The sequence below is a fragment of the Acinonyx jubatus genome, chromosome B2 (assembly GCF_027475565.1).
Source record: "Acinonyx jubatus isolate Ajub_Pintada_27869175 chromosome B2, VMU_Ajub_asm_v1.0, whole genome shotgun sequence".
NCBI classification, from domain to species: Eukaryota; Metazoa; Chordata; class Mammalia; order Carnivora; family Felidae; genus Acinonyx; species Acinonyx jubatus.
In genome coordinates this window covers 116622836-116637929 of record NC_069385.1, presented here as the reverse complement: position 1 = coordinate 116637929, position 15094 = coordinate 116622836, and the positions used below count along the sequence as shown (strand labels likewise).

General features: G+C 42.9%; 3 protein-coding genes across 9 annotated transcripts in view; 2 read left to right on the top strand and 1 right to left on the bottom strand.

The window, feature by feature from the left end:
* BLTP3A (bridge-like lipid transfer protein family member 3A) overlaps positions 1 to 5662 on the top strand; it is a 70356-nt gene extending 64694 nt beyond the window's left edge. Inside the window, exons 19-21 of the mRNA XM_027057942.2 lie at positions 130 to 238; positions 364 to 470; positions 867 to 5662. Of these exons, the coding sequence (XP_026913743.2) occupies positions 130 to 238; positions 364 to 470; positions 867 to 992 (342 nt within the window). The 3' untranslated portion in view covers positions 993 to 5662. The remainder of the gene's footprint in view (positions 1 to 129; positions 239 to 363; positions 471 to 866) is intronic.
* A 221-nt stretch (positions 5663 to 5883) lies between these two features.
* TAF11 (TATA-box binding protein associated factor 11) lies at positions 5884 to 13410 on the bottom strand. Of its 2 annotated transcripts, XM_015069837.3 has the most exons (5): positions 12741 to 13405; positions 9158 to 9306; positions 7632 to 7719; positions 7187 to 7283; positions 5884 to 6542 (listed from the first exon to the last, which is right to left on the bottom strand). In XM_015069837.3, the coding sequence occupies exons 1-5, from the start codon at positions 12909 to 12911 to the stop codon at positions 6415 to 6417; spliced, it is 633 nt and encodes a 210-aa protein (XP_014925323.3). In that variant the 5' UTR covers positions 12912 to 13405; the 3' UTR covers positions 5884 to 6414. The 2 variants fall into 2 exon arrangements, with proteins under 2 accessions (XP_014925323.3, XP_014925324.2); XM_015069838.3 differs by lacking the exon at positions 7187 to 7283 and having other exon boundaries at positions 6486 to 6542; positions 12741 to 13410.
* Positions 13411 to 14248: 838 nt separating this feature from the next.
* ANKS1A (ankyrin repeat and sterile alpha motif domain containing 1A) overlaps positions 14249 to 15094 on the top strand; it is a 177568-nt gene continuing 176722 nt past the window's right edge. For 3 of the 6 annotated variants that reach the window (XM_027057944.2, XM_027057945.2, XM_027057943.2), the window contains exon 1: positions 14249 to 14562. In XM_027057944.2, the coding sequence (XP_026913745.1) occupies positions 14369 to 14562 (194 nt within the window). In that variant the 5' untranslated portion in view covers positions 14249 to 14368. The remainder of the gene's footprint in view (positions 14563 to 15094) is intronic. The other 3 variants (XM_027057947.2, XM_027057948.2, XM_027057946.2) reach the window with 2 other exon arrangements.

The window sequence follows — 15094 nt, the reverse complement described above, 5'->3', positions numbered from 1 at the left end:
CACGTTGCAAGAATGTGTGGATACACAATGGCATAAAGCTGTTTCAAGCCAGATGGTAGAAGCATGGGTTGTTACCCAAACTGCTCTGAGCTGTTTGAGGGCATCATGTGGTTTCCCTTTTTCCTGCAGGATGATATACCCCCCATCTATCCAACATCTCCAGGCCCTATCCCTATTACTCTGGCCATGGAGCATGTTGTGCTGAAACGGAGTGATGATGGTGTGTTCCACATAGGCGGTGAGTTGGGCTTGTTGGCCTCCCGGCTTCTCTGCCTTTTCTGTCCTGTAAGGGAGTGGGTGATACCTAGGAATTGCTTGCATGTTGGCAGAAGTTTGCTATTTAGAACCTTTACTTTTTTCCAGCTGCTGCTCAGGATACACCATCAGCTGAAGTACCTAAGAGTGAGAAGAGGCAGCCCCCCAAAGAACAGATGTTTCTGGTGCCCACAGGAGAGTCTTTTGGAGAGAAGGTGAGGACCTAACTGCACAATACCTTTCCTGTAGACCCTTAGTGGCTGTAAATTCAGAAGCTGGTAAAACTCAGAGAGCTGAAAAAGTTGCCTGTGCTGTGTATAGCTGGGTAGTTTGGGCTCCTATCATCTAGCAGCAACTTCCAGAAGTGCTGAATAGAGGATGTAAGTCAGGAACTGTAGGTGAATGCTTGCTGATCGTGTATTTCTACCTGTTGCTGTCCTTATAACTGATGAATTCTGAAGATGGGATTAGGCTTTTAGAAAGATCTAGTTGATCACTAAACAAATTTATGGATTTTTCTGCTTCAATTTTGCCTCCTTGTTCCTTTACTGGATGTTTCTGCAAGGCGTGTTACCTTATTTATTAACTGTAAATTATTTATTGTTCCTCAGGTGAAAGAATTGCCTACCCTACAGAAGGAACTTATAGAAACTAAACGAGCATTGGCCAATGCCAACCAGGATAAAGAAAGACTGCTTCAGGAGATTAGGAAATATGACCCCCTCTTTGAGCTCTGATAGCAGTGGCTCAGCCGTCTGTGCCAAGGAGAGAGGAGGAGATCACCAGCAATAGCACCACCTATGACAGAAGGCGCTGTCCAGCATTGAATAAGTCTGCTAAGGATGCCAGAGGGACTGGGGAGTGCTCACCTCTCTCCTTGTGGTGTCCTTTCTACTAGCTGTTCTGACTCGGGTGGAAGACAGGGCAAAGTATGACCAAGTTCTAGGAAACTGGGGGCAGCTTTGTGCGTGGCTCAAGCATGTCTTGCCTGTATAAAGCCTTTTGGCCCTCTCCACACTAGGTGGAATCTTGTCAACACTGTAGGGCCATTTCACCACCTGGTTTCATGGCAGAGACATTTGCTTCCTCTACAACCTGTGTGAACAAGAGAAGGTACCCATCTCCTCAGTCACCCACAGAGCCACCAAAGATTCTATGTCCCAGAGCTTCCTGTAGCAGACCTGAGAAGTCCTTGGCCTGAGCTTTGGCCATGGTAGTAGAATAGAACAGGAAATAGCCAGCAAGGCGAGAGCCGGGAGAGGCACAAGAGTAAGGGAGACCTGGATGCTGCCTTTTTTGGAAAGGGAGCCAAGCTCATACCATCTTGGCTGATCCTACAGTCAGCCAAGCTGTATTAAGCTTCTTTTCTGTTGTACTTCATCACTGCGATGCGATTCTGTAACAGAATTTATTTGGAATTTAAATCAAGAAAATATATTCACTGAGCTAGGTTGAAGGTATGATGTGGTAAGAATCACCAAGGGACTTGATCCTGAGCCCCCTGTTGCCTGCCTAGAGTCCTGCCTCTTCCACAGCTGTCCTTCAGAAGTTGTTTCCTTCGTCTCCCTGGGCTCCCAGGCACGTCTGCTCTCCAGGCACTGGGACTTTCTACCAGCACTCCCCTCTGCATTTGGTGGTTTGGGAGCTGAAAATGTGTTTTAAACTATAACGTAAACATCTCAACCTGTTGCCTCTCATATCCTTCTATCACTGTGGCTTTTTAAAACCGTGTAATTTTGACTTAAGTAAAAAAACAAAACAAAAACGCTTCAACTTAGGTAGGTTTCCCCTTGCCCCATAAAACAACTATTTCCCCCCTCTTTCTTTCCTACCTAATTCTTCCCCAGCATTCTACCTTCATCCATACTGCTCTGTGATACACTTCATGCTGTGTTGATTGGACGGAAGTTCATTAGCTAACTAAACTGGCAAGATGGTAAAATAGTTATTTAGTGATGTCACTAAAATCTTAATCACACATGACCTATTGGAGGAAAGATAAACTATTTTCCTTTATGGGAAATCATGTCTGACTTGCATATTCTAGTTTTTTGAGGATAAAAAGAAACATGCATTCAAGAAGGAGCAAGATATAATTTCTTCAGACTTCCAAAGAACTTTTGTCAAGGTCCGTCACTAAAGCAATTTTAAAAGCACCAGTTACTATGAGATACGAGAATATTTTGTCATGCTTAGGAAAAAACTTAGACACTGAAGAATAAACATCTTTCTGGAGATAATGCTAATGGGAAGTTTCCTATGGGTCAACGCTTGGTTTAACCTTACTTAAGATTTTTATAAATAATCTGAGAGCAGGATATTATAATGCAGTCAAGTGTCCCTACTTCCAAGGAATAAAAGGTAAACCAGAAGGGACTTAAAACAATAACAAAACCAGAGAAGGCACATAAGCCAGGCTGTGACTACACAGGAAAATCACAGGTGAGGTTCAGTCTAGGTAAGTGTAAAGTAAAGTACTTACCAGCAACCAGTGAGGCAGCAAGCTCTGTTAGAACTCAGCACAGAAACTTAACCATTGCTGAAGGGAAGGAGGGGTCAGTGTGCTGCTGTGGCTCAAAACCCAACTGCATCATCAGGAAAGGCACATGAAGACAATACAGAAAACAAGACCCCTTACAAAACCATTTTAATGGCTTAAATTGTCTGTGCATTTCTAGTGACCTTATTTGCAAAATACATGGTGAAGGGAAGAAAGGTCAAGAGAATAGCAAAAATTATCAGAGAGTGGAGATACTTCCACATGAGTACACATATTTAAGATGTTGGCTCCAATTCTGGAAAGATGAAAGCTAAGGGTGGTGTACATCAGATAACCAGTCAGGAGGAAGGACGTGTTCACCAAGTCCTGAAATACAAGTTCTAGGGCTCAACTTCATAGCCTTAGGTACAAGAAAGCACTTCCCATAGCCAATCAGAAACTTAAGGAGCTCATTGTCCAAGAAGTGGTGTTGGCAGAACCTATGTACAGGTGCTGAAGGTTTAAGAGGAATCCTTGTATGGTGGCCTTCCAAAGGAATTCTAGAAAACTAAGGCCATTTGGTGAAATACAACTGAGAGGGTAACTGTGTCCCTCCATAAACTTCCCCTTAGTGTTCCTTTGGAAGGCATAATGTTGAGCAAAATGGATCACTGGTCCTCTCAAGTATGGCCTTTCTAATGTTCTTAGAGGAGGGAGATCCAGTAGCTGGAAAATAGAATCATTCAACCTTAGGTTCACCTGAATTGGTTTAAAACCACATTCTGATTCTCTTCCCCTCTTCACCTCCCCCACCCACCATATCCCTCTGGCATCCCTCCATGCAAAGAAAATGCCTAATAGGTATTGCTTGGAATACCTTCACCTTAAGCCTGTGCTTGCTGGTAGGCAATACAAACAATTCTGGCAGGCATCAAGGCTAACCCCTTTAGTGACCAGAGTTCATTCAGGTTTCTGGGCTCTCCGGAGTTCTTGTCTATGTGACAAATGGAGCCCTAGAATTTCTGACTTACATGGCAGTTTTGGCTATTGTGTCTTGAAATCCTCCTCCAGGAAATGTGGTGGGAGTCATGGTCCCGTGAAATTTTAGTAACAATCATCTTGTATAACTTCATACTCCTATTCACTGGGAGCAAGAAGACTTTCTTGGTAGTCCTCAGGGTAAATGTAAAGAAAAAAAAATGGAAGGAAAATAGTAGTGCTTTGGACTGCTTATGATTTCTGCCTTGGAGCTCTAAGACTCTGTGAACAAGAAATAATACCTCAAGAAAATGTCTGGAGTGATAGCACCACTATCCCTCAAAGACTTCAGCTGCTGCACATCATCATTTCAGCTGTGAAACATTTACAACTATGTATCATCTATGATTGTCTAGATTTCCCGTTTACATGGACGTGCTGGAGACCGGCTTTAGTGTGTAGGGGCTAGTTTAATTATCTCTTAGCTGAGCTACAGGGATGATTATCAATCTCAGATTTGTTTTCATCTCACTGAAATAATTAACCTCATCTCTTTAAGACAGAAGGAATAGGTTTTATTTTTGTGATGGCTGCTTTTGCTGTATTATTTAATCTGACTCCCATCCCCACCCCCACCTCCCACCCCACCCATTTTGCCATGGGCCTCAAATTTTATATACCCTTTTCATGCTTCTGAAAGGAATGGTTTCTGTGTATGGACTATACGAGGGATAAACATTATCCCTCACATGCCCCATAATTTAAATGCTCCCATTTAACCCATTTACATTAGTTTCCCCTTAGACTAGTTCAAGGGCTGGTGGAAAGCAAGTAGTTTGAAGTATTCCCATAGTGATATGGGAACTTGCCATTCCAAACCTTAACACCGAAGGTTTGTTTTTTTCTCATTTAATATTTGCCTAAACTTCTAAAATCAGTTATAGTAACATCACAAAACAATGGAAACAACTGAACATTGCTGCAATGCTAGTAGAATGACATTTGGTTGAGAACTACAAAAGCTGTCATTGCCTTGTGACTTACCATAGTCCTTACTCTTTCAAGAAAAGCTGGTGTGATGTACTATCCTTCCAGAGACTACGGCCCTCACCTAGATCTTTCCCCACTTTCTACTAGAATAGGAATATTCCCATTCACCTCTAGGTAGGTATGGATAGTAGTTAGTAGCTATTGTTGAGGGGGGATTATTTTCCCCATCTCTTACAACAGACACAAGGAAGATGCACTCTGGGAGAACCTTAAACAGTGAGGCTTTGTTAAATGGCCAGGCTTGGGATGTGATCTTTCTCCCTTGTTGTTTATAAGTTTCAGCCTTATCTAGTATCTCAAATTGAAATAGCTATAGTTCCTATAACCGTTAAAACAAAATTCCTGTTGGAGCTGAGAGACTATTTGCTTTTTCTTCCTTCCCCCAGTTTATTAGTTTTTGGTCAAGATTTAGCCTGAGTCTTACAGCATTTCTTTGTGGAATGCCCCAAATGTGATGTGTCTTCACTGGCTAAATATATGTTTAAAGCCATGGGTTTTAGTGTAAGATATAAAAGATTTGCTCAACTTTGTGAGTCCAAACTGTTTCTCCCCACTCCCCCCCCCATCAGGGTGCTGAACAGAATTGGAATCTTTTAAGACATGCTCAGGAAAGCTTCAAAAGAGAACAGCTTCAAAACTCTTCTCCCTATGAAACTGAATGATAGAGGAAAGGATTCTTGGGGATTGCCAATTATATACAGTAGCCTTATTACTGCTAATCACTGTCAATAAAAGGTCACTCCATTCCCCTCACTTTGAGGAAAACAATGAGAATGTATCTGATGAACTGGAATACTGGTCAGTATTGGGAAATTTTAATGTTGCATTATCTAATCAAACCTTGAGTGTACTGGTTCTGTGAACCACCTGAAAAAAGCAAATTAAACTTACTAAACATTGGTTGTGGTTTATCTGTTTATAGGAACCTGAAATATATGGGCTTTTACATTATTTTTAAGTGTTTTAAGTACTCTTGAGAAAATTTTAAATGGTTCTAGTAGAAAATGGGAAGGGCTCAAATTTTCAAAAAAAGCCAAAGACCAGTTTTAATCTGACACCAAAAAATAATGATGAACTTCTCCCCATTCCAACCAGCTAGACAGAAAATGAATACACATAAGGCAAGTTGGAAAACAGTTTAATGATCACTCACCAAGATCCATAGGGAACTTTACATGTGTACAGGGATAAACTTTTCCACTACTCCTCCCATCACTGTGTTCTTCATGGTAGAGTATCACAAGTCAAAGTTTCTGGTTGTTTCATCTACTTAAAACCAGATGGAAGAAACAACCTAAATCATAGCAACTTCATGCTTCAATGTGAAACCATCAAAGCTTTCTTGGAAAGACTTTCTGAAAGCAGCTTCTCTGTCTGGAAGACGCTTAAGGCCCATGTACCTTTCTTCTTCCAACTAGCCAAGAAATAGTTAAATGCCTCAGAATGTCCAAAGAGGTGCCAATATTTAGTCAAGGCAAGTATGAAACAGGCTGCATGCCTTTTAGATGTGATGAATATCAGAGTTCTGAGAAAGACATTAAAATCATCATGGAATCCTTAGAGGACTAAAGCACCTGTGCAAAAGTCTCATGCAGTAGGAAGTCTGGAACCGGTACTCCTTCCTTCAGTACCAGGCCTTTCTAGGCTTCAATCTAGAAGATGATTTTTTTGTGCTTTGAGTTGGGGATCTGCCCCTTCGACTTTAACCTCCGAACAGCCTCCCTCATATGTTTGGGTTGTAGTGGTGGCATCTCTCCCCACTTCTCACACACATCCAGTGCTAAACAGAAGATAAGAAGAAAGTTTCATGGTCACACAGGACTTATTAATCACATAATCCATTTGAATCCTATAATTCTCATTAACCCTTCTTAAGCTTGCTAAGGAAATAAACCAAGACATTTTCCCTTCTTAAGAGAATGCTATAAAACCTATCACGTTAGCTTTAGTGTAATATATAATCTTCTACTTAAAAAAATAAAACATTTCACTGACTGGAGACCAGCAATACACTCAGCCAAGGTTCTTTCTTTGATGGATAGAGGACAGTTCCCAGGATTCATAACATGAGGGACAACTCATCATACCACACTGGTCAGTCCCCAGTGATAGCTTATCTTAGGTCTTTAATTTGGCAACAGAAATGAGCAAACTCCATTGGGGAAAAATACGAAGTAGGCTTCTGTCGCCCTGGACTGAGGACAGGAATCTGGAAAGATTTCCCAGATGCTTCCTTGAGTCCCAGTATTAAAACTTTTGAGGAATAATGGTCATGCTCTCCTGAATACAAAGTGCCCCACTTGGTCAACTTCTAGTGCAAATGGAAACACCCACAGGTACTTTATTAGGTCCCCTAGCATAGATATTCTTGAAAGTTAAGACCACCAGAGGTTCAATCCTGTACATGCTATCAACAACACTTACCTTCTTCTACCACCTCCCCGACGAAAACCTTGGAAATGCCAGACATAGCAATAACAACATTCTGAGACACAGAGGTGCCAGTGATGGACTGGATCAGCTTGAAAGAAGAACAAAGACTATGATTAAGAAAGTCAAGGACTGCTTTAAAGAATATGGTACCCTTTAAGAGTTTTGTACTAAAAAGGTTTTTACTAAAGGCTGGATACTGAAATTAAGACTATTAAGACAAAGATTCAGGTGTACAGCAACTCATTCTCTACGTTTAGACCTTATCCCCAGAATACAAAACTCCAATTGATAATCGAGAGGCATTTTATTTTTGTTTTCCTGTGTGAATGATCCACCAACTTGACTAGCACCTCATTCAAAATGAGGTGGACACAGTTCTTGTGTCTAGTTCAACTCTCATATCTGATGGAAATGAAGTGTGGTAGCCCATCCTTACCCTTTTAATGGCTGCCTTAGGGAATGCTGACCGGCGGTACATCTCGTAACGGTTCAGTTGCTCCTCAGAAAAAGAAGAAACCAGGATTCTAGACAAAGATTCAGATAATTAAGTTGGCTTACAACAACAAATGTTTAAGGTATATTATCACATCAATAAAAGTCTCAGACAATTAGAAAATGAATTTTCGAGGGGTCAATAGCATTAAGCTTGGTGCTTACAAGGAATGAAGACAAAGCATTTTTACTCTTTAGAAACTTAAGAGAAAATGACATACAACTTCATTTCTACTTCATTAACAACAAAAACTTAAACTACAATGTTGGGTCACTATATAGATTATGTTTTCAGCACTAGGCTCTCTCTACCCCTAACTCTACCTTATTACATTTCACATTGATGGTAAAAATTTGATACATAAATTTATATTCAAACCAGTAGTTTTTGACATTAACAGACTTGGGGGAAAATATTTGTAAAATATATGGAGAAGGGTTTATGCTCTTAATGCTTTCCAATAAATAAAAGATAGCGATTTTGAAAATAAGCAAAGGACATGAATAGGCAAGTTACAAAAATACCGATGACCAACACAGAGGAAAAAAAGTTAACCTTCACTATTAACTAAAGAAATTAAAATGATAAACTAAAATAAGATAACATTTTTCATGAATCAGACAGATGAGCATTATAAAGAATGGTATTAGTAAGAATGGGAGGACACAAACTTATACATGCTGGTAGAGTGTGAAGTGCAACCACCCTTCTGGAGAAAAATTTGGAAATGTGTATGAAGAGTCTTTGAAAACATTCAGACTGTTTGAACTGGCAATTCACTCCTTGGGGGTTTATTTAGGAACTAAATGGACAAGTATGCAAAGATGGGCTCAAAGATGCTCAATCATAATAATGTCAAAAGAAGAAAAAGAACTACAGGGATTGGTTAAATGATCATCTACATAATGGAATACAATGCACCCACTGAAATTGATAATTTACAGGCAGATTTACAAAAAAGTATTTAACTATAAATATTTAAAACATTTAAAACAAAATCTGAAAAAGTATATAACCTAATCCATACCCAGGGTTAATTGTGGGTGGTGGGATTATGGGTAATTATTTTTTCTATTTTTCTGTATTCTCTGATAAATTTGCAATGAGCCCATTAAAAAAGTTATGACCTATGTATAATTACTGACATGGAAAACATTCACCATATACAATGTGAAAAACAGGTCACAAACAGTAACATCTTTGAAAAAATTTATTTCTGGATATACATGTATAGAAAATATCTTGGAGACTATACCTCAAAATACTAACAGTGTTTATTTCTGGTGACAAGAGGATATTTTTTTCTTTTTATTTATTTATATTTCCTAAAATGTTACATAAAGTATTATTTGCTTTACTTTCTTTTGAGTATAAAACAGGGGAAAAAATTACAGGCTCCCCAAATTTATTGACTTTGTATGGTCAAGTTAGAGACTTGAAATGGGGAAAAAAATCAGAAAGTAACTTACTGCATCTTTTGAATCTCATCTTCATCCACTTTTTGCTTCTTCTCTTTCTTTTCTTTGGTATCTATTTTCATTTTTTTGGCTGCAGGAGTAAGTAAAGATGAGTCTTCCCTTTCAACTGCTGTTAAATCTGAGATATCCTGACTCTTGAGCTGAGAAGATGAAAAGAAACCCTATTATATATTTGGCCTACTTTCCAGACTTGGGGAAGAAGGTAAGACCTCATTCTCTTTACAGCACAACAAATCCATTATTCAATAGTTTTTTTGGTTCCAAGCACTGGCTGTACCATCATGCGTTAAGATACACTCTCTGTCCTAAAGAAGTTTATAGCCTAGCTGTGAAAAGAAAACCAGCCAAAGAATCCAACTTTCCAGTTTAGCTATATGATCCTAGCTCTAGTATGTTTACAAAGGAAATGAAGTGCCAAGGATCACGATAACCACTCTCCCGCATTGAGCCCACTTCCTGACCTCATCCTTTAGGGGGGGATGTCAGAAAAGGCCTCTCCATCCAGCCAGCTCTTCTGCCTCTAAATCTATACATCTCTTTATTGTTGATGATTCCATCTTGAAAGAATATTAAAAAGGAGGCACCCTCTCATCAAAACAGTGTTTCTTTGGATTTGTAACTTTTAATAATTTTTTTTTTTTTTTTAAGTAACCTCTACCTCCAGCATGGGGCTCGAACTCATGGCCCTGAGATCAAGAGTTGTAGGTTCTATCAACTGAGCGAGCTAGTTGGCCCTGGATTTGGAACTTTTGTTTTTTAATATATATTTTTAAAGCTTATTTATTTATTTTGAGAGAGAGAGAGAGAATCCCAAGCAGGTTCCACACTGACAGCACACAGCCCAATGTGGACTCCAGCTCATGAACCATGAAGTCACAACCTGAGTGGAACCCAAGAATCAGAAGCTCAACCGACTGAGCCACCCAGGCGCCCCATGGATTCGGAACTTTTAAGTGAGCTTCTCCCACACATAATGCTCTTTTCTTCCTATCTTTCAATTCTACTGTATCACGCAAATGTTTCTCACTGCTAGAATGTGAACTTTTTGAAGATAGGTTTGTCTCTTATTTCTCTCTCCCCACATAAGCATTTAACATAGGTTTACTCATGCTAGATGTTTAATAATTCAAATCCAAACTTCATCCCCTCCAACTTAATATACAATCAAAAGACAACAAACTTCATTAATGGGATTTAACCTCTGTTTTTCTTAAAAAGGAACTCACATAAACTCATAGAGGAATATGAGGGGGTAGGTAAGAGTGAAGATAGTGTATCTTTAAAAAACTTTTCAATTTCTTCTCTAGTTACCTATTTATACAAGTTTTCTAACCTCTATGTGCTTGAATTTTGGTGATTTATATTTTCCTTAAAAATGAGTCATTTTCTTAGATTTTAAAATTTATTTGGCCTAAATTTGAACATCAAATATTTCTGGTTTATTCTGTTCTTTTTCTGGTTTCTTGAGTTGGGTGCTTATTTTCAGCATCTCCTGTGTGTTAATACAAATATGTAAAGCTATGAATTTTTCTTTAAATACGGTTTTGGTCAAGGCCCGTATGATATGATGTAGTGTTCTCTTTGTTAATTTAATCTAAGGGCTATTTAAAAAACAGTTTAAAATGTCCAGGGGTTAGTTTATTTGGGGGGAGTGGCAGTTGGGAGAAGCTTTTTGTTGTTAATTTCATATTTATTGCACTGTGCTAATAGGATGTGCCCTGTTATGATTTCCGCTTTTAAGAATTTGGGGTTTTCTTTGTGGTATAGTATATGATCAATCTTTAAAGTTAATTTAATTTAAATTAACTTTAAAAAAGGTTTGTTTTTTGACGGGGAAAGAGAGAGAAAGAGAGAGAGAGAGAGAGAGAGAGAGAGAGAGAAAGCGCGCATGTGCGTGCACGCGAGTAGGGGGAAGGGCAGAGAAAGAGGGAGACAGGAGACTGAGAATCCCAAGCAGACTCCCTGCTGTCAGCAGGGAGCCCAGCCTTGGCTCCATGTCACAAACCCTGAGATCATGACCTGAGCGGAAGTCAAGAGTTGGAAGCTTAACCAACCAGCCACCCAGGTACCCCTGGTATATGATCAATTTTTAAAAGTGTTTCAGTTTGGGGCGCCTGGGTGGCTCAGTCCGTTAAATGTCCGACTTTGGCTCAGGTCACGATCTCACGGCTGGTGGGTTTGAGCCCTGCGTCAGGCTCTGAAGCTCAGAGCCTGGTGACTGCTTCGGATTCTGCGTCTCCCTCTCTCTCTTCAACCCCGCCCCCCACCCCCCCCCCACCCCCCCGCCCAGCCGGTCGTGCTCTCTCTCTCAAAAATAAATAAACATTAAAAACAACAACTGTGTTTCAGTCAGAAGTATCAAAAAAAATGTATCTCCTGTTGGGTGCAAATTTCTGTATGTAGTGAGCTCTTTATTGGACTGAACCAATTATTATTCAAATCCTCTATGTCCTTCAGATCTTTTTTAAAGGTTCCTTCTTTAAAAAGTTTCATCACATTTTTTTTAATGCTTATTTTTTGAAAGAGCGAGAGAGCATGTGAGCACGAGGTGTGGAGCGGCAGAGAGAGAGAAATCCCAAGCTGGAGCCTTGCTGACAGCGCTGAGCCCAATGCAGGGCTTGAACTCAGGAACCCGTGAGAACATGACCTGAGCTGAAATGAAGTGTCCCATGCTCAACCAACTGAGCCAACCAGGTGCTCCCACATTTTTCTAAAAGTTCTTACTTTATATATTTTGATGCAACTTAATTCTCTGAAAGGCTGTTTCTATCTAATCCAGTGTCCTCCCCATGATCTGTTTAAGTCCCTAGGAAGTTCTAAGACTCCAAGATTCCATCTCTAGAAACGGAAGCCAGAGCACGCTGAGATTCTAGTCCCCTGAGTGATGCTCAGTTAGGCAACACTGCTGAGCTCTTGGAGTTTGGTGTGTTTATGCTATAGAGTCCCTTGGACATTGACACCCAGGTCACTGGTCGTAGTTAAATGTCCCACGAGGGTAAAAACATGACTGAACCAGTAACTCCAAGTCTCCCTTTAACGGCTCTGCAGCGTATGGCAGTTATGCTTGAGCAACATCTAGGAGAAACCATATTTCGGTCAAAGGGATACGAGGAATCCTGGGTTCTAGCTCTTGCACTGTCTGTGACATCAGATCCCAATTTCCTCACCAGGAAAACCAAGAGGCTATGTAAAACTCCCTTAGGGGCGCCTGAGTAGCTCCTCCTGAAAAGCATGGGACTCTTGATCTCAGGGTCCTGAGGTACAGCCCCACGTTAGGGGTAGAATTTGCCTAAAATTTTTTAAAAAATCTCTTAGAAGTAGCCTTAATATCTAGGAGCGGGGATTAAAAGTATTAACCCAGAGGCTGGGGCTCTGGAACCGAACCCGCACTAGTTTTGTCTCCTCCCTCTCCGGACACATCTTGGCAGATCTAGACGGAGTCATGGTGAGTTCGAGTCATGGTGAGTTCGAGTTATCTGGGCTTGGCAGGGACCAACCAGGAAGCCGGTCGAGCAAGCTCTGTTAACAAAATCTCGGAGTACTCCTCTGACCTCATCCACACATGTCTCCTTACCTCGCCTTCCTCCGCCGCAGCTTCTTTCAAATCCGCATCTCCGTCCCCATCAGTTTCTTCTGGGATTCCGTCTGTGTCGGTAGCCCCCGGGCCCCCGGGAGCAGCAGCCGTTTCTTCTGACTCCCCCGTCTCTCCACCTTTTTCCGGGGGCGACTCGCAGGCATTATCCATAGCAGCAAGAAAAAGAAAGGCAAGATCGCAGTCCTGTCAGGTTCTGGAGCTCGGGACTGACTGAGTCAGAGCAACCCAGAAGCTTACTTCCTATCGTCGCGCTGCGATGACGTCACCCCTACCGCTCCTCGGAGGGATCATTTTAAGGCACGTGTAGGGAACTTCAAGAGCTCCGTTTTAACTGATTTGGTGGCGGTTGGGGACGGAAAATTGAGGGTACGGAAATCAGTTTGTGGGTTTCCCACTCTGGGAAATCAGCATTTGTAAAGGAGAGCTGTGTTGTTTCCTGAAGGGCGTTTTTCCTCCTCCATGCTGCCTTTCTAAAAACGTGGTTAACTCCCTAATCCATTTTCCTCAGAGTAAAGTTTGGGGACGGTAGAAGACTCTTTTCCGTTGTACGCCAATGTCTTGGGATGTGGCTGCCTGGTAAAGTTTTAGGCAGGGACTCAACCTCGTACATTTTGATTGGGGAGAGGCCGTGGGCCTGTGTGAATTGCCATTTCTTTTCGGTTCCTCAAGCACCTAAAAAAAAAAAAAAGTTATATAACTTGAACAGAATTGATCCAACCCATCTATTCACTCCACATTTGTTGAGCGCCTAATTAGAGGTAGGAACAGTTCCAGTAGCAAAGACAATATATACTTTCTACCCAATTAAATGATTTTTCCAATTTACCGGTACTCACTATCCAGGTCGGTTTCACAAACTTGACTTCTTATGTCAGTTCGGTTAATTTCATCAAAAAGTAAGAGGAAACAAATTCTACTGGGAAGGGAGGTCTTGTCTTTGCATGTTTCACTTTAACGAGCCTTTTCAGAGATTGGGACCATGAAGAAGAGATATTTGTATTTTAAAAAATTTCCTCTCTTCCCTCACTGAGGTGCGGAGCAGGCCATTTTATTCACCTCTGTATCACTAGGTCCCAACATCCATCACATATTTAACTTATGCGTGCCGAAAGAATGAACTTGGAAATGTAGGTGCGCGTTACCGTATTTCTCTCTTTGTTTCTACGCTGCCTGGGCGAATTACCGTATTTCCTGTCCTGTGGGCTCCCAAAACCTTTGGGGAGGAAGCGCACGTCGGGAGGCGCATACAGGTGGGCCCCATTTGTTCCCTAACACCTGTACAGCGGCTATCTATCAGGCGCTTTCCTCTTGCCCTTGGAGGCCTATCCCGACCCAAACCGGTCGGCTTCCAGCAGACCAAAGCCACCTGCGCCCGCCGGCCGAGCCCCGCCCAGCTAGGTGGGCAAGGGGGCGGGGCGCGGGGGCGCGGTGACGCGTGACGCCAGATCCCGGAAGTGACGCGCTCCTGGGCAGAAAAGGCGGGGGGGAGGGGGGTGGTGTCCCCGGCCGGTTTGGGGGGTGCGTTGCCCGGAGACGGAAAGTTTGGGAGCCGGAGCAGGCTCGGCTGCGGCCCCGGGAAGGGGGTCCAGGGGGCGGTGGCCCTGGGGATGGGGAAGGAGCAGGAGCTGCTGGAGGCGGCCCGCACCGGGCACCTCCCGGCCGTGGAGAAGCTGCTGTCCGGGAAGCGGCTCTCCTCAGGCTTCGGGGGCGGCGGCGGCGGCGGCGGCGGCTCCTCCGGGAGCAGCGGCGGCGGCGGCGGCGGCCTCGGGTCCTCGAGCCATCCCCTCTCCAGTCTGCTGAGGTGGGTAACGTGCCGGGGCCGGACGGCTGGCTGGAGATCCCCTCTCCCCCTCCCGTCTCCTGGGGCTCCTGAGAGGTCGGGGCGCCTGAGACCCGGGCGGGTGGCTTTGCTGGGTGCCAGGGTCGAGGACCGGCGGCCCACGGGGCCAGGAGCGCCCGTGCAGGTCCGCGCGGCGCCGGGCTCTCATATCCTGACCCGGCTGCGGAGAATGGTGGGAGTGCCCGGGTGGCAGCCTCCGCCGCATGGCACAGCCCGGCTTCACCCTCGCCCGCTCTCGGGTGCCAGCTGTCGTATCTCACAAGCTACTTTAGAGCAGAGAAATATTTATTTGAAATCTCCCTCACCTGATGCAGAAACTCCCACGCCTTGCAGAATCCCACCGCTCCCCCGGAGGAAATTCTCTTGGTTCCCTTCTTTTGGGAACTTGGAACCTTCCACCCTGCTCCGCAGGACCTGGCTTTTGTTGTTGATACTAAAATTGTGTCTGGATTTATCACGTTCAGAGTGGTGTTCTTTTAGCCCCTCTCGTGCT

Excerpts from the sequence above, each read along its gene's own strand:
- TAF11 (XM_015069837.3), bottom strand. The coding sequence starts at position 12,911 with ATGGATAATGCCTGCGAGTCGCCCCCGGAAAAAGGTGGAGAGACGGGG. Across the intron at positions 9,307-12,740 it reads CTGCGGCGGAGGAAGGCGAG|CTCAAGAGTCAGGATATCTC; the intron begins GTAAGGAGACAT and ends TCATCTTCTCAG. Across the intron at positions 7,720-9,157 it reads GATGAGATTCAAAAGATGCA|AATCCTGGTTTCTTCTTTTT; the intron begins GTAAGTTACTTT and ends ATCTTTGTCTAG.